We start from the raw sequence: 17,952 nt of genomic DNA on the forward strand, positions 1-17,952 counted from the left end.
ACTACCAAACAATCCAACGATCTTACAACAAGAAGGTTATCCCAAGATCTTTCCAAGCTGGCGACTTAGTCCTCAAAAAGACGCTAGCTCCATCCAAACTCGACCCCACATGACTTCCCTACATCGTTGACAAAGTCGTTAGAAATGGAGCATACTGGGTCAAAACTCAGCTCGGTGATACGCTTCCCCGACCTTGGAATACTGCTATCCTCAAGCGATTTTGTCAATAAAATTTCTCTCCAGATGTATCAATCAATATGAATAAAATTTCATCAACATTTCAAGTACAAGTGTCATCTTTTGCATTACACAAGCACCATGCATCTCGCACTACGCAACCCGACCTAGGAAGTCACAATATATGTCAGGTCGTATCTCAAAGACGGAGTTAAGAACGACTCAACTACACTTACCACGCAGTGGTTAAGTACCAATCAAATCTAACTCAAGGTCCCCCAAAAGGACCCTAAATCAATTTAACACCAACGGGTTAAGTATGATTCAACTGTAAATTCCATGCAATTATCAGTCAAATACAAACATTTGGGACCCCCAAAAGGACCCAAAGTCAACTTAAGGCCTTTGAACAGGGTTAAGCTTGGCTCAACTATAACTACTATTCAAAGGCTAGTTATCAGTCCATAAAAGTTCCCCCAAAAGGAACGACCCAATCAAACACACGCAAGGAGACCTAGGTGACAGCTACGCTCATCTAATCACGACCTTCGAACATTAGACGATCTACCATAGTTCAATAGGTCGTCAGGGCCGAAGCTATGCAGCACAGGTCGTCATATAACAAATAAAAAAAAACAAGGAAAACAATCACATTCATGCAACATTTAAAGACAATATCAAAGCAAAACAACAAAGAGAGAAAAGGCACAGTCAGAGGACACGGGGAAGATTCTCCACATTCAAAGGCTCCAGTGGGCCACCCTCTTCACCAACAGGGCCCCCAGCTGAATCACCACTCACATTCACAACTTCTGTGGAGACCTCTTCATTAATCATAAAATTTGAGCAACATCGGGGTTGGATGGTAGATCGTCGCCTACTAGCATCCGCAAAGCCTTATCCACGCCATCGCCGTTCGCCCTACTTTCAACGCATTCTTAAGGGTTTTATACTTACGTTCTAGCTCAAGAAAGTCATCCACCAGAACGTAAGTATCACCGCTCTCTACCAAGTCGACCAGGTCGTTATATTCCTTTTGAGCTCGTTCAGCAACGAGTTGTGCATTCTTGCACTCATCGACCCAGTTCTGAACCTCCACCCTAGAAGCATCAAGAGATGGTTGCAGCAAAGCCACCTTCCCAGCAAGATCAGAGACTTGCAACCTCAGTCCAGGCACTTCAGCTCGTTCCACCTCTTGAACAGCGAGCAGCTTATCATAGGCCTCCTTGGCAGCATCCAACTCCTTCTTGTATAGGTCGGAGATAAGGGCTATCTCTTTCAACTTCTTATACATAGCAAGGACCTAACAACAAACAAAGTAAATCACAAAACAGTAAAAGTGAAGAACAAAACAATAAACAGGTCGGAGAGACACTTACAAAGCACAGGGAGCGATCCATATCTTTAATGTTCATCCCCAAGTCCTTTCTAGTCTCCAACTGGTGCCTATCTCCATCCAGCGCAACACTCTCCAGCAACCCGCCAACAACTAAATAGTTCTTGAAGCTACAATCCCCATTATTCACAAACTTATTCAACCCACTCACTGGGTCCTCATAGGTGACAAGCCTATCCAGGACGTCATCAGCACTCTTGCCACTTGGGGTCTTACTCCCCGACCCCTTCAACTTCTGGGCAACAGGCTCATTCTCACTAGCTTTCTTTTTGCCCCGGGCATCAGTAGCCCCCATATCAACAGAAAGCTCCTTCAAATCCAGCTTCTTCAAGGGAGCTCGACTTGTAGAAGAGCGACCTCCACAAGTGCTAGGTCGTTCCTCAGACTTAGTTCGAGCCTTCTTCGGCCCCTCCTTCTCAACCACTTCAGAGCGCCTCTTCAAGTTAGGCCTCCAAAACTAAGTGGGAGCATCCACACTACCACCAGCACTCCCAACACCATGACCATAACGTTCCTCATCACCCAGTTCGGAGCGTTTGGATGCAGAACGTTCAGTATCACCCATTTCAGAGCGTTTGGATGCAGAACATTCTAAAGCTCCTCCAACTGACCTCACTGAAGCAGAACGGCTATCAGCAGCCCCTCCAGTCATTCTCCCTGCAGAAACAGGTGCCTTCCTTTAGCTCTCCCTCTCCATCTTCTTATCCGAGCTAGAATCAGATATATCAAGAACAAACCTTTGAGCCCTCTTCTTCTGCTCAGCTTTCTTCTTGTTGATTTTCTCCCCTCCACGCCTCTTAAAATAGTGAGCAACCTCCCCCAACAAAGCCTGTTTCTCCTCCCAACTTAAACAAGCAAACCTTTCGATAGCGTCAGTACTGATACGCCCATGAATGACAACCTCTACAAAAACAAAACAACACTATCAGAACATCATCATATCAACTTTCTAACAAAAACAAACGACCTATGACATACAACACAAGACGACCTATACCAAATAAACGACCTACCAGCAGTCTTCACACTGCGATTCTCAAACGCCCAACCAAGGGGGCAGTAATCACCCACAACCAATAACGGCCTACGCCCCCATTCCTCCTTACTCACCCCCACAATAACAGAAGACTTCCCCTTTACGACCTACAAACTAAAGTTCAATGCAGCCGACCTCTTCACAGAGAAATGCTCCAACACATCTACTAAACAAATGTTGTAGCCCCTCTCATTCAACAAATCCAACACATGGAAAACCCTCCAACTATTCCCTACAAACTGACAAGAGACTTTCCCACAAAAATTCATAAACTCCACAGTAAGACGAGAAAAGGGCAGCCTCAGCCCAGCCTTAAACTGACCATAGCAAACCACGACACCCCCATCCCGAGGTACGTAATCACTGTTATACAACCTCCTCTCTCTACTCAGGTTGTACATGGTCAGGTCGGCATCTACCCAACCAAATTCCTCCTTCAGATCAGCATAAAGCGACCTAGGCTCCGCCTCCTCAACCATCGTCTCCACTGAAGAAGATGATGAAGCCCCAACACCACTACGAACTCTAACCTCATCATCCCCATCACTTACCGTTCTCTCTTTCTCTACCAATCAACCTCAACCTCTCCACTCAAACTATCACTAGTCATAGACATTGCAAAACCAAAAGGGAAAGTTTTTTTTTCTTTCTTTCTTTCGCTCTGATATTTTTTCCTTTTGCTTGAAGAATGAACAGACGAAAACCTTTCACAAACCTTACCTTCCCAAACCTCGAGAAAATACAAATCGTTTCATCTTCCAACGAAACACACTCAACGAAAATACAAACCGCCGTGATTTCGGGCCCACGAATCCAACCCAACAGTTCCCACACATTTTTCAAAACCCGATTAAAATAACCAGTTGTCCGACACGTGTTGTAAAACTTTATTTTACCCGTCCTTTTTTCCATCACAACTGTACACATAACGTATAAAATAAAGGGGGATGTGTAAGTACCCTCCGTTCTACACTACAGTACACGTGTCCACACACCAGATCGTATTCCATCAGCTCGTACCAATCCATCAAAATGTACCAACGTCCCAAACCCAGATCGTCCCAGCATCAGTTACAGCCATATATGGAAGCAAATCATCTAGCGCAATCATGGAGCTCAGTCAACGCAACAATCAAGGAGTCATTTACTTTGTAACATCAGAATAATGACGAATCATCAAAGATAGCACACAAGGTGGATCTACACTTCATAACGGCCTGGAGCAAATAATGAATGTTAGCTCAAACATCTATAAGTAGAGAGAGATGAACTACATAAGGCTAGATTCAAGTTGACCCCAAGAAACTTGATACGTTAGCAACTCTTATCCCGAGAAGAGTGCAGCCATCCCCTATCACACAAATCATCAGGTCGTTGTCCATTAAACACCAACCCTCTACAGATAGATTCTATGCCAACAAAACCGAGTTGTTTAACAAGAGACTAATATCTGTATTGGCCCAAGTACTTCTCGTACAATCATCTTATAGGACTTGTAGCGCTTAAAAAAGGTTTTTGCAAACAAACCTCAGGTCGCCACTTGCTCATGCTCATAGGTCCATAGTTAAGACTTGACAAGATTATATCGCCGAATATAACGGCTATGGTCTTTGGTGCTATGGAGGAGTCTTTGTGAGGTACGTGTCCGTTGGGAACTTGGGATACTTAATCTTTTAGAATCCTATATGTACCTATATACTTATCTATAAATTGAAGTTGTACTTCTCCAATAACATCAGTTTGAACAATGTTTTAGATTCTGTTTTTTTTGGCGTGTTCAAAGTTGTGATGGAGAGCAGTCTCAAGCCCAACTGGGCAGAACTTCCAAGGGATCTTCTAGCTACTGTAATGGATAAGTTGACTCTCATTGATGATTATGTTCGGTTTGGAGCTGTATGCGTTTCATGGCGAACGCTTTTAATTGAAGAAAATCCAAGAAAGAAGCTGCTTTGTTCACTTCCTTTTCTCTTGACTCAAGAAGAAAACAACAATAGCCAAACTCGTATTCTGTATAACATTACTAGGAAAAAGGGTTATGATTTCCAGTTACCAGTGCCTAATAACCTACACTTGCGTGGTTCGTGCTTTGGATGGCTTGTAACAATGGAATCGGTAAAAGAAGAACGTTTCAGATACGTTATTCAACTAAGAAATCCCTTCCTTTCAAATAACAATATCATTGATCTCCCTTCACTCATGAAATCGCAAAAAGGTATACTAAATTCAGTTCCTTTTATTAGCAAGGCTGTCTTGTCTGCCAATCCGTCCTTCACACCAAACAACTATTTGATCCTGGCAATTGCTTTTTTTGAACGAAATTTGGTCTTCTTCAAGCCGGGAATGAAAGCTTGGAGTAAAGTACATACAGAAGAGCGAATCCGCTTTATGGATGTTGTTTTCATTGAAAAGGCAAATCAGTTCTTTGTGGTAGACTCTTTTGGAGCAGTTTTAACTATTGATATTGTACAAGGAGAATCTGAAGATCCTTTCCTCGGGGTGAGACAAATTGCACCTCCAGCAACGAGCATTGTCCAACACACGTTAGCGTACCGCGTGTGCATGAGGAAGTATTTGGTGGAAGTATCATCAGGCGAGTTGTTGCTGGTTCACAAAATAAGAGACTACTTTACCAAGTGTGAAATCTTGAAGCTGGATCCGGTGGGACGAGGATGGATCCAGTTACAAAGTCTCGAAGGTAGCACATTGTTCTTAGGTAACAATTCTCCAATATGCGTCTCTGAGACCGATGTCCTTCGCCATGGATGTAAACCAAATTATGTCTATTTTGCAGATGATTGTGCTCGTGAAGTTGCCCTTTCGAGACTCACTCTACAGACTCAAAAGTGGGGATGGATTTGGCTTGAACCTACCTTACAAGGATTCGATTGAACTACGTTCACATCTAAACCAATAAAATTTCAATGCTTATTTTCTTTATTCTTACAGCTTATAATTCATTGGAGAATGGATGCTCTGGCTTGAAAAGATTGTAACAGGCTGCATATATTCTTTCGGTTTTTTCCTCTTATCTGGAGTAGGCTCGTAGCTCTCATTAAAACTTTGTAGCTTGCAACATTTGTTGAGCTGATGGTTGTAACACGTACTAGTGGTTAATAGCTTATTAGCCCCTCCAGCCCTCCCAGCTCTTGTAGTTTTAAGTAGAACTTATCTAGCATAAAGTAAAATGCGACATTTGTTGACCCAATAATGATTGTTGTCCAAGAAAAAAGTTGAAAGAGGCTAGAAATATGAAGATTCATATAGTAGTACTGTTCAGCGAAAAAAAAAAGTTAGCATAATAGCAGCAGAAAGAAATTACTTAAATCAAATCCAGAACTAAATACCTATATTGACACTTAGGCTTGCACTTACACTCACTAAAATACTGCACATATTACTCTCTGATAAATAAGAAAGACAGTCACTACTAATCTTCCTTGTCGGAAAGAAAAAAATTGTTATCCGTAGTTTGTGCTACGTATTGATTCAAAAGATGTGAATCATCCAATGTCTCCAGACTCCAGTAAACCAAGTGAGCCCCAGACGATGCGCACGACGACTCAATTGCTCACTAATCAGCATCTTCAGATTGAGAACTGGATCATCTGTGTTAACATTTACAGTTAAGTACTCATCTATTTGGTCAGTCCTGGAGATTTCAACTGCGATCTCCTCATTACAAATCTTGCTATTTACTTCTATCTCTCCACGACATAAATTCCCAAATCAGTCAACCTCTTGTTATCATCAAACATCGACTTGAACTCGTAATTATCGCGATCAATAACATGTAGAAGAATCTGTTCATCATAGGGAATGTCATGGTATCTAGCGGGATTTTAAGGCTTTGACTGTACGAAAATTTCCCTTTATTACTGTACTATAGCATCTTCCATGAACTTAACCATTCTATGTTGTATATTGCGGAATTATAAACTGCACCTAACTAAGAGAACTGAAGTGTTTTTTTCTTTCTTAATCAGGAAGAGAAATGAAACAGGATGAGAACTGAACCTCTCAGATTTGTTTTCCAAGTATATTGCATAGTACTTATATGTATCACGATTCACGAGAAGCTTTCTGCCTCCTTGTGCATGAATTTTGTATGCTAATTAATGTACCAAAAACAATATCTGTGAATCATGAGTTTGTTGTTAGAGTTTGCATGTACACGAGAGGTGATGTATAAATCTTGTGCTTTAACCAAGTAGCTGTTCATTAGAGAAACAAGTCTGGGACAACATCATCCATCGGATGATTTTATTGTTTTCGAACAACTACAACTAAATTCTCAAAGCGAGATTGGACATTTGATAATAATAATGATCTATCCACATAAGCAACAATCATGTAAAGAACCTAGATTAAGAGCTTAAGTTGGTTATGCTTAGTTTCACACTAAAACCGATATACAAATAATCAGGTCACTGTAGCTTCGTGTCTGATTTCATAAACTGTCAAATCCAAATCGTTTCACAATAGTTTTAACATGCCATTTGGTAAATTTCCAATTTGGGTAGACCGCAGACGCATGCAGTAATGCTCACTGCATCTTCAGTTAAATCATACATACAGATAACTTGGGGTAACTTAACCAAAATAATAATAATAATAATAATAATAATAATAATAACTACCACTGGTGAGTAGGGGCAATTTAAACTTAAAGTGAAATGATCGGGTTAACTAGTATTACCCCCTACTAGATGAGCCAATTAGGATTTAGGATTGCCCCCAACTAGATGGGGAAATTAGGGTCTCCCCTAGTTGGGGGCAATCCTAATTGGCTCATCTAGTAGGGGGGTAATACTAGTTAACCCGGCTTGAGTTCAAGCTTATAGTCTCTACACGGGTGTCATGTTATGGTAATGACTATATAATGGATAGTTTATAGGGAAAAACACTATATAACAGAGAGAACGTGGGGAGAATGAAATGTAAACAGAGCATCCATGACGTATGAAAAGTAACATGCAGACTCCGAAAGCTATGACACATCGAACATACATATGAAAGAGCAAAAAAAAAAAATTGTCTATTCCAAAAAATAAGGAAATTGATCTGCCCCTTGAAAAGAAACTTGCACACTTCTCTCTACAATAGAAATCATACATCAAACAAGTCAAACTAGAAGGGAAATTTGTAAAGCTCTTGGGTTCTCTTTCTATTTCTCAAATTGCAAGGACAACATAAATTCCAACACATGAATAAATAATGAAGCACAGAAGGAACAACAATTGGAAAGAAATAGTGTCACCTTCATTGGACAATATGGCTACCATAATCAGCATTGAACTTATCGTATCGGTGAGCATGAAGATGAGCTGAAGGTCTTGTGTTCCTTAAAGCTGTTTCAATATCTTCATGTTTGATCGGGCCAACCTTTGGTAACTCTGCATGAACAGATAGTGATGAACATTTCAGTCAATAGTTTTTTGTTTTTGTTTCTGTCTTTTTTTCTTTCTGATACAGAACAATTACTGATAAAGAACAAAAACTACAAATAATAATAATAACAATAACATTCTCTTTTCAGCAGAATAAATACACAGGCAAGCTCTATTCTTGAGGGAGGGTTGGATGGGAAGGAGCGACGGAGTGTTCAGAGAAGCTGGTAATACAACCAATAGGACATTACCTAACACAATAACTATCAAATTCAAACAAATGCTAGTGTTGATCAAAGTACATCGTTTTGACTATCTGATATACCATAGAATTATTGAATCCCTGCAGATTATAATTTGCATTTATTTCCCCAAGCTTGTCTAGCAGTCATGGATGTGATAACTAATGTGAGTTACATACCATCCTCAGGCACCACATCTGGCTCCTCTTCAAGAAGCACCATTACTCGTCTAAGAGGCTGCATCGCAGCCTCTTTGCAAACTAATCGAATATCTGAACCTGAATAGCCTTCTGTCCTTTCAACTAGCAACTCATATGGAAGCTTCTCTTCACCAGGTATCGATGGTAGTAGTTCCTCAAACATTGCTCTTCTTGCTTCTGGTTCTGGAAGTGGTACAAGAATCTAATTCATCAAAGTCAAGTGAAAACTTCATTTAATGGTACTTCACTGGTTGGAAAGCCTCTCCACACCAACGGACAAATTATACGACGGAGAGAGAGGGAGTTAAATATTCTTAAAGAGAAAGCTCTCAATTAGTAAGAAAAAGCGTCTTTTTCAAAAAAATAGCAAAAACATGACATGGACATTGCTTCAACTTGCATTTAACCAAGATGAATCTAGATGATGACGGACACAAAAGTGACAAGTAAATTATAGAAGTTGGAAGCTTTTAGGATACTCGCTTCTCAAGACGCCGGAGCATAGCTGCATCCAGTTCCCATGGAAGATTTGTTGCTGCCAAAACAAAAACGAGATCGTTCGTCTTTGTCAAGCCATCCATCTGCAATCATTACTCTATTGATCAAATGTGGAAAATGGACTGAGACAGTTATAATAAACAAACAGGAATTTAGATATGGACAAGCATAGATGTCGTAAGTAGAAAACATTTCAGCTCCAGAAAGAGAAGATTGCAGAAATTTCTTTGTGGGATGGTTTTTCAGTTCAATTTGGAGTGTCACTTTCCAGTTCTTCACTTTTCAAGGTATGAGAGTACTAACACCACCATCGAAACTGATCCTAATACTTCTTGACTACATGTATTTATTTCCCATTCTAGAATAAGACTTGCACTTGCTATGTCAATGCAGAGATATACTTTAACAAAATCACCCACATCCACACTGATCAGAAAGTTGTACTTCCAGTTTTTTCTTCTTTTCTTCCCCTTTCTATTTTACTTATTTATTGCATAAGAATGCGGAAATAGATCAGGAACAATGTGAAATAGAACTGCAACCAATTTCAGAAGATTGAGAGTGATACATAAATATTAAATTTTCATGGTCATTGCAATAACTTGATGTATATTTTAATAAAACACGTAGTCAATTGTTAATCTGTAAAGAATATCTGTACCAGTAGTCATGTACTCCTTAAGTCATCCATACATGTGGATGTGCCTTTTAAATTGGGTCTACTTTTTAACCAATCAATTTGTCTTCTCAAGAAAGTTTCTTAAAATAATCCTTGACTATAGCCAGTATATCTGCGGCAAACTTGGTAACAGGGGCTCCAAAACTTGAGGTTATGTACCTCTACTTGACTCTGGTGAAGAATAAAAAAACCTGTACAAGTAGCTCGGTTTTTAAACGACGACTTGCTTCATGCTCACTGCGGCCCTCTCCACGTTGACTAATGATTGCATCAATCTCATCAAGAAAAATGGTTGATGGGGCATGGTGTCTAGCAAGTTCAAATAAAACTTTCACTAGTTTTTCTGAATCACCTGCAGTTTTAATAAACTCAATGAATTAAGACAATCATACCCGTACAATTAATCAAATGACCTCTAGAATATGTGTAATAAACTGACTCATCAAATAGAAATCAAGTATAAAGGAAGAGAAAATTTCAGAATATCTACTTTTCAAGGGAAGAATCTTCACTGGGGTATTTCAATAACATGAAGTCTGTGTGGTTCAGTGGTTAAAAATGCGGTATGATTTATTTCTTCATATTTTAAAAGGGCCCAAGAGAAATCAGGGTGTCTCCTGACGCGTGTCATCCCATAATATTCGATCAAGGGTGGAACCAACTAAAGTAACTTTTTACGAGCAGAAGGAAGAAGAAAGAGTGCAAAGCAATGAATGGCCTCCAGCAACTTGGCATTGGTAAGCCTCGTATGCGTGAAATGTGCAAGAAGGGTGTGACTTGCAAGGATTGGTTTTTTACATAGAATATCCAACAAAGTTATTCAAAAGCAAATGATAGGTACACTGTTGACATACCACGCCATTTACTAACTATGGATGAAGCTGATATGTTGAAAAAGGTAGTATTGCACTCGGTTGCAACAGCCTTGGCAAGCATAGTCTGCAATTTGGAAGTAGTGAGACAGAAATCAAGTAACTTTACAATGAAATATTCTCTAACAAGACAAGGCTCAATTTCACTGTAGAGCTTCAATAAATTTTATCCATGACCAGGGCTCTTAATCACCATATCGAAGTAAATATTAAGGGGCCAGAAAACAAAATATTACATATATGGCTGGAAACATCTGTATGTTCTATACTAAAGGTCACTCTTTTGAAGGATAATAATCATAAAAACTCAGTGATATGTCCATTCAATATACCAAAAAACCAATATTTGGTGATATATCACCAGTATTTACGACACTCACAACAGTTATGATTTATGAGTGCGTGTATATATCTGCAATCTCAATACAAGTATGCATGGAACCGTGCCTCACTTCGATACGTCAAATGTATAATATAGAATGACTCAAGTACAACATTCGTAAGAATTAAAGGATTCTCATCCAGAACGAAAGTTATATATACAGCACAACAAATAACAATATCAGAGAACATCAAAACATGTAAGAGTTTCAGGCTGCTGTTAACCTAATGTACTCTTCATTCATATTTAACTTTTGGTCTTTTTTTATTCTTATTTCATGTGGTAGAGGGAGTAAGGTGTCCTTTTTGCGAGCAATGCTGAACTTTGGGGGAATGTGATTGACCTTTGCTTAGCATCCCAGAATATTTTATACAACCAATTTCAGGGAAGAATCTAAAACTAAGTAGCTTGACATACAAATAATAAAAACAATTTACATGAACAGGAAAACAAAAAAAAGGATTCCGAAATAACAAATAACGGAATAGCATTTCAGACATACCTTCCCCGTTCCTGGTGGGCCAAAAAGTAGAATACCTTTCCATGGTGACAGGAGACCAGTAAAGTACCTACAATGTATGGGGGAGAGTTTAAGGTTTTAGAAATGCAAGGATTCGCATGCTATCTTCTGACTCAGTTCAATTAGATAATAAAAGCCATCTACCATAAAACATGAATTTTAAGAAAAAATCTTAAATAAGAATCTAAGTGTAATACTCAAGCACAAGAGAAATTGGGCAAAAAAGAAACTCCTATTCAGTTACATGCATCTATGCCTCTCGCTGGTCAGTTGTTTAAGGAATTCCACTTCAAAATCCTTACAGAACACAAAATGATCTCAGCTTCCATTTATAGCGTTTAAGAGAAGGACGTAAAGTCAATATCTTTCAGGCATCCTACGGTGGCTAAGGGAGCTGAAGAATTCTTAGCTAGTCTACCTCCCATGCTTGGTTGTATAGAATTCACTATCACAGCTTTTTTTGAGAACTAAAAAGACATCCTGACACAACGGGAAAAGTGATCAAATCGCAAAAGCTTGGCTGTGAAAGTTTGATTTCAATGTTTACTGCAACTTGGTGTCTTTGTTTCCGCTTAGCTCAGTTATCAAATAGAAAAAGCTTCCCACCAGTATAGCATTGGTCATTGACAACATTAAAGAAGAAAGTAACTTGCAACTAATCTTAATCAAGCCTTTCATAAAGTAATCTCAAGAGTAGTACTAAGTAGATTTCAAATTTATAAACCAAGACCTACTTGGGATACTTTATTGGCATAACAACAGCCTCCTTAAGAAGACGTTTTGCAGTCTCTAAACCCTTAATGTTTTCCCACTTTACATCTGGATTACCTCGAATAATATCCCTGTAAAACGACAAATTGGCACCCATGAAAGTAAGCAGACTGACACACACTCTATTATGCTAAAATCAGGCCTATACTGATTTAATTACCTACATAAACTCTCTCCCAAGGCGCGTGTTTCCGCAGAGTCAAAAGGAGGAAGCAAAGACTTCTGCCTGGAAAATAAGAGCACAGTAACACTATAAATATCATCAAAACCAATTAAAATCAAACATATCAGAAAGTTAATCTTACGGCTTTCCATTGGTTGTCTCTGAAGAAATTCCATTAGCCTGAAATACAAAAACACTCTAAAATCTAAATAATCAAAGAGTTAAAAAAAAGCCCAGGAACAATGCCAATCCTCCAAAGTGTTAAACTTTCACCAACCTGATTTCGAAACTCCTCGTTTACCACGTTAGTCCCATTAGTATGAACATTAGAAACTAGTACATTTTCTTTTTGCTCGGCCTCTTTTTTTCTTCCAAACTTTGCATCATAAAACATCTTAAAATCCTTGAAAAATATATATATATATATATAAGTATAAATACACCAATATCAATCGTTACATGCATGCAAGAAAAACTAGGCAATACCTGAAATGACCAGCGAGTGGGCATAGGTTCGTCCATAACGATTGCTTCCTCGAGATACGAGAAAGAAAGAGATCAAACTCTCTTCTCTCTCTTCACTTGAGTTCAGGAGAAAGTGAAATGGAAGTCAAGATGTGCTCCGTAGTTATAAGCCGTTTATTTACGTAGATTTTGTGATTGTGAAATTCGAGGAGATATTGAGGGTGTAGATTGTGGGATGATTGTATTAGTAGAGGCAAAAAAACACGTGGGGAGTATATATATATATAAATGGCAAATGGAAGGTCATGCCACTTATATATCATTTATAATGCAATGTGAAGCTAGATATTTCAGTGACTGAAACTATTACTATTCTTAGAACATTTGTAATACAAGTCAAAATAATCTCTCCTTTATTCACCTTTACATAGGTATTTATTCTCTCTCATTTCACCAAAACGGTGAAAAGTAAAGTGAAGCTGTGCAATATAAAGGTGAAAAAAAAATCTCGAACGGGATGTTAGATTCCGTCTGGAGGCTTTTTGATCGAGATAGAATATAGCATCTCATCCGTTATTTTATCTGAAGTTAAAAAAAACCGAAAAAAAATCGAAAAAACACACGAGACGGAATGAAACATTTCGTCCGAAAAAAAAATCAAAAAAACACACGAGACGGAATCCAACATCCCGTCCGAAGTTAACAAGTCAGCCACTATTTCGATAGAAGGTTTCACCTTGATTTCAACTGGGGAAAATAATCACCAGTTTTTCACCTCTACATTACACACCCTTTTTTCAACAAAACTTGTGACTATAGTCACAAACCCCCCTTATCCACCTACATTGCAAATGCTCTTATAAATGGTAATAGTCGACTGATTGAGTTGGCATGAACATTAGAGAATGCAACATGTTGCATCTCTAAATACCTTTTGTATTTTGTTACTTTTCTTTTAATACAATTTAATTTACCCAACAAAAAAAAAACATTCCAAGAATCCAAGTTCCAAGAATCTAAGCCTATACTGTAAATAATGGGAGAATGATCAACAGTTCAGTTACAGAGATGCCATATGGGTTGTGTTTGTTTGCTTGCAAATTTTGGAATTCCTACAAAGTTGAAGCTAGAACAGGGGAGGAAAAAGAGAGACTGTGATAGAATTTTAGGACTCCAGATACCCCTTCATAGCTATATAAAGCAATTTAACTGAGGCATTTAATCTAATCTCACAACGACTCAAACCTGTAGGTCAAATGTTACACTACTTATGCGTGAATAATATTCAAAAGACATATTCATTACTATACTTTTGAGAAGTGAATACATGATTACAGGAGAAGCAACAAGAGAAACTTACAGCTTACAAGAGAAAATTGAGCAATATTAGAATGGGTACTTAGTTTAATTTGGTACTTATTTTAATGTCATTTTAGGAGTCGGGCTATATATCCAATTTAAAAACGGATTTTTAAAACTTAATTAAAATAATTTGTTGAAAAATTAAAACGACCACAAGAGGTGTTTTTATATCTCTCTTAAAATTCCATATTATCAATTCCTATTAAAAATGAAAATTATTCTCCTATAGGGCCGCCCCTGGGCCTATGCTGCCTAAGGCCTTGCATAGGGCCCCTAAATGTTTGCTAAATATAAAGGCCCCATCCGCCACTTAAACCCACTACTGTGTCAACTTAAAAGTTGATTTAGCCCACCAAAACAAAAATCCGATTCTAATTCAAAAGTCCGAAAAACAAAACCCAGTTATCCTTCCTTCCGTATTATCTTCCCTCTTTTGGCCTTTGTTTTTCGCGGTTCGGCGGGTTTGCCATTCTAAATTCATAAAGGATCAGGTATTTGATATTTTTAATTTCTTTTTTTTATAATCCAAATCAATCCTTTCTTTTTTAAGTTAGGGATTATTTAATATGAACAAGTCATGGTTTGTTGGTGCTTTCACTGCTTTTTTTAACTAGTAGAAGGGATTATTTAATTTCTCCTGTTGTTTTTTCAATTGGATATTAAATTATTTTAAATTATTTGAACAGGTTATCTGTTAATCCCGTTATCATTCATCAAGTTTTAAGTAGACAAGCGCCAAGCCACTTTAACGGAATTGTGAAAAGACGTATCAGACTATCAGGTTGTTTTTCTTAGGATTTTTTGAATGGCGGGGACTATAGCGTATCCATCTGGTAATGAAAAAAGGAAAAAGAAGCGAAGAATGGAAGCATTGGCTCAATCTCAAGCAGGAGCTATAAAAAATTTATTTACTTCTGAAAACAAGCGAGAGAGTTCAATTGCAAATCCTCGTAACGAGATACATGAGAATGACAATGGCAATGGAGAAGAAGTAAATGATGAACGAATTAATGAAGGGTTTGAAGAATTGGTAAATGAGGAACCGGTTAATGAAGAATTGAATAATGTGGAATCTGAAAATGTGGTGATTGAAGAACATGCACAAGTCGATAATGATTATGAAGGACCGGTGAATTATTATGATCCAGAAAATTGGAATAAGATTGACCAAAAATTTAGGGACTTACTTGTACAAAAGGGTCCAGTAAGAGATCATAGTCGTAATTTTCCTAGAAATTCTGAAAATAGGTGATTTTCTTCCTCTTATTACACTCGACATTTGGAGAATGGGGAGAAGCAAGATAGAAGTTGGCTCGTCTATTCACATGCTTTAGACAAGGTATATTGCTTTTGTTGTAAATTGTTCAAGCAAAATGGAAAGTTTACTATGTCAACTGATGAAGGATATGACAATTGGAGAAATTACAACAAGGCTTAAACATCATGAGCAACATCCTGAGCACAAAAGACGACTTAAATATTGGATTGAATTGGTGAATCGACTAGACAAGAATGAAACTATTGATAAACATCTTTAGAATCAGATTTCAAAGGAAAGAGAACATTGGAGGGAATTTTTACAGAGGGTACTTGTTGTTGTGAAAACTCTTGCTAAGAATAATTTGTCATTTCGCGGGAAGCATGAGAAGATTTATGAAGAGAACAATGAAATTTTTTTGAGTATAATTGAAATGATGGGTAAATTTGATCCGGTTATCCAGAAACACCTCCAACGTATCCAAAAGAGTGAAATTCATCATCATTATCTTGGTCACAAGATTCAAAATGAATTGATAGAAATGTTGGCAGGTGAGGTTAATTAAAGGTGCGATAGTGAAGAAAATCCAAGATGCAAAGTATTTCTCAGTCATCCTTGATTGTACACCTGATATAAGTCATGAAGAACAAATGTCTCTTATTGTACGGTGTGTGGATGTTTCAACAAGTCCAATGAAGGTGGAAGAATATTTTTTAGAATTTTGGAAAGTGGATGACACATCGGGTCTGGGACTTTTTAATAAACTGAAAGATATGCTAGATATTCTTGAACTTGACATTGGTAATATTAGAGGCCAAGGTTATGATAATGGATCTAATATGAAAGGGAAACACAAAGGTGTACAAAATAGATTGCTCGAAGTTAATCCTAGAGCATTCTATACTCCATCCATGTGGTTGTCACACACTTAATCTTGCTCTATGTGATATGGCGAACTCTTGTCCAAAAGCTGTATCTTTTTTTGGAGTGGTGCAACGTATATATTCGGTGTTTTCTTCATCTACAAAGCGGTGGCAAGTTTTTAAAGATAAGGTTCAAGGTGGTCTTACTCTTAAGACATTGGCACCAACACGTTGGGAAAGCCGTTTGGACAGTGTTGCAGCGATAAAAGAGCAGGCTCCACAGATTCGAGATGCTTTACTTCACTTGGTTGATACTAGTGATGATCCAAAGACAAAGAGTGATGCTGAGTCTTTAGCAACACACGAGCTGGAAAATTTTGAATTCTTGGTTGGTATGATTATTTGGTACAATGTATTGTTACAGGTTAACTCTGTTAGCAAACTCTTGCAAAATGAAGACATGCACAAGGATGTAGCTATAAAGAAGTTAGAAGGGCTCATTTCATATTTTGAGAGGTATAGAGTAACTGGATTTGATGAGGCTGTGGTAGAGGCTAAGGAGATAGCGACTGCTATGCAAGTTGAACCTGTTTTTCGTGAACAACGTATCATTCGTAGAAAGAGATAGTTTGATGAGAATGCTACTGAAGAACTGCCACAATCGGCTGAAGAGTTGTTCAAAGTCCACTACTTTATATATATAGTTGACCAAGCTCTTTCTTTATTAAGGAGTCGATTTGAAGAATTTCAAAAATTTGAAGGAACTTTTGGGTTTTTGTATGATTTGGAGAAGTTGAAGTCTGCAAATAATACTAGTTTAAAAGCTTCTTGTGAGAACCTTGAAAAGTATTTGAAGCACGACACAGTATCTGATATTGATGGGAGGGAGTTATTTTCTGAACTACAGATATTGAGAAAAGATTTGCCAGAAAGCATAAAGAAGGCAGTTGATGTGTTGGATCATTTGAAGTTAATAGCTAGTTGTTTTTCAAATGCATGGATTTCTTACAGAATATTAGTAACCATACCAGTTACAGTTGCATCTGGAGAACGAAGCTTTTCAAAGTTGAAATTGATAAAATCTTACCTTCGGTCAAGCATGTCACAAGAAAGATTGAATGGGTTAGCTATGTTGTCCATTGAGAAGGGATTGGTGGAGAAAATTGACTATGCAAGCGTAATCAGTGATTTCGCAAGTAAAAATACTTCAAGATCTATTTTTGATTAATAGTAGTTTATTAGTAGTTTTTTGATTGGCTATAAAATCAGTGAAAGAGAAGCCATATACTTTATTACATGGTATCCTTTAAGAAGTTATATATATTATTGATGCTTTTGCGCAAGATGGGTAACACTTAGTTATATATATGTTATGTTAATATGTTATATATATTTGTTCTTCCTTTGCTTCGTTCCTGACCAGCTTTTTATTTTATTCCAAAGGCCAATGCATTATACAACTTTGCACGATCTGTCTGCATAATGAGTGTTACGCTTGGCATTTTCTCTACCATACTCTGTCAATAATTTGCCATGTTCCACTAAATTTTACACTTTTTCAGTGATGTACTTCTTTAAGACAGTCACACCCAATTTAGTTGAGAAAATTTGAATAGTGAAACTGTGAAAGAAGCTGCACCTGCGAGTTTTGCCTATGCTGATTTGTAGACTATGGAAAGGA

At 37.9% G+C, this 17,952-nt stretch overlaps 2 protein-coding genes and 1 pseudogene across 8 annotated transcripts; 2 read left to right on the plus strand and 1 right to left on the minus strand.

Annotated features, from left to right (window-relative positions):
* Positions 1-4,397: 4,397 nt before the first annotated feature.
* On the plus strand, positions 4,398-5,498 carry LOC147478662 (F-box protein At2g26160-like). Its single transcript, XM_086586282.1, has one exon. It carries the CDS (start codon positions 4,398-4,400, stop codon positions 5,496-5,498), a length of 1,101 nt encoding a protein of 366 aa, XP_086442408.1.
* A 2,087-nt stretch (positions 5,499-7,585) lies between these two features.
* CCP1 (P-loop containing nucleoside triphosphate hydrolases superfamily protein) lies at positions 7,586-13,099 on the minus strand. 7 transcript variants are annotated; one of them, XM_086582786.1, is made up of 11 exons: positions 12,810-13,099; positions 12,601-12,726; positions 12,466-12,503; positions 12,321-12,386; positions 12,124-12,231; positions 11,372-11,438; positions 10,470-10,554; positions 9,807-9,967; positions 8,918-9,019; positions 8,418-8,640; positions 7,586-8,002 (listed from the first exon to the last, which is right to left on the minus strand). In XM_086582786.1, exons 1-11 carry the CDS (start codon positions 12,843-12,845, stop codon positions 7,869-7,871), a joined length of 1,146 nt encoding a protein of 381 aa, XP_086438912.1. In that variant the 5' UTR covers positions 12,846-13,099; the 3' UTR covers positions 7,586-7,868. The 7 variants fall into 7 exon arrangements, with proteins under 7 accessions (XP_086438912.1, XP_086438911.1, XP_086438913.1 ...); XM_086582785.1 differs by having other exon boundaries at positions 12,466-12,521; positions 12,810-12,967; XM_086582787.1 differs by having other exon boundaries at positions 12,466-12,521; positions 12,601-12,699; positions 12,810-12,960.
* A 3,746-nt stretch (positions 13,100-16,845) lies between these two features.
* LOC147478664 (uncharacterized) lies at positions 16,846-17,516 on the plus strand (annotated as a pseudogene).
* Positions 17,517-17,952: the final 436 nt, after the last annotated feature.

The sequence above is a fragment of the Coptis chinensis genome, chromosome 9 (assembly GCF_015680905.1).
Source record: "Coptis chinensis isolate HL-2020 chromosome 9, ASM1568090v1, whole genome shotgun sequence".
NCBI classification, from domain to species: Eukaryota; Viridiplantae; Streptophyta; class Magnoliopsida; order Ranunculales; family Ranunculaceae; genus Coptis; species Coptis chinensis.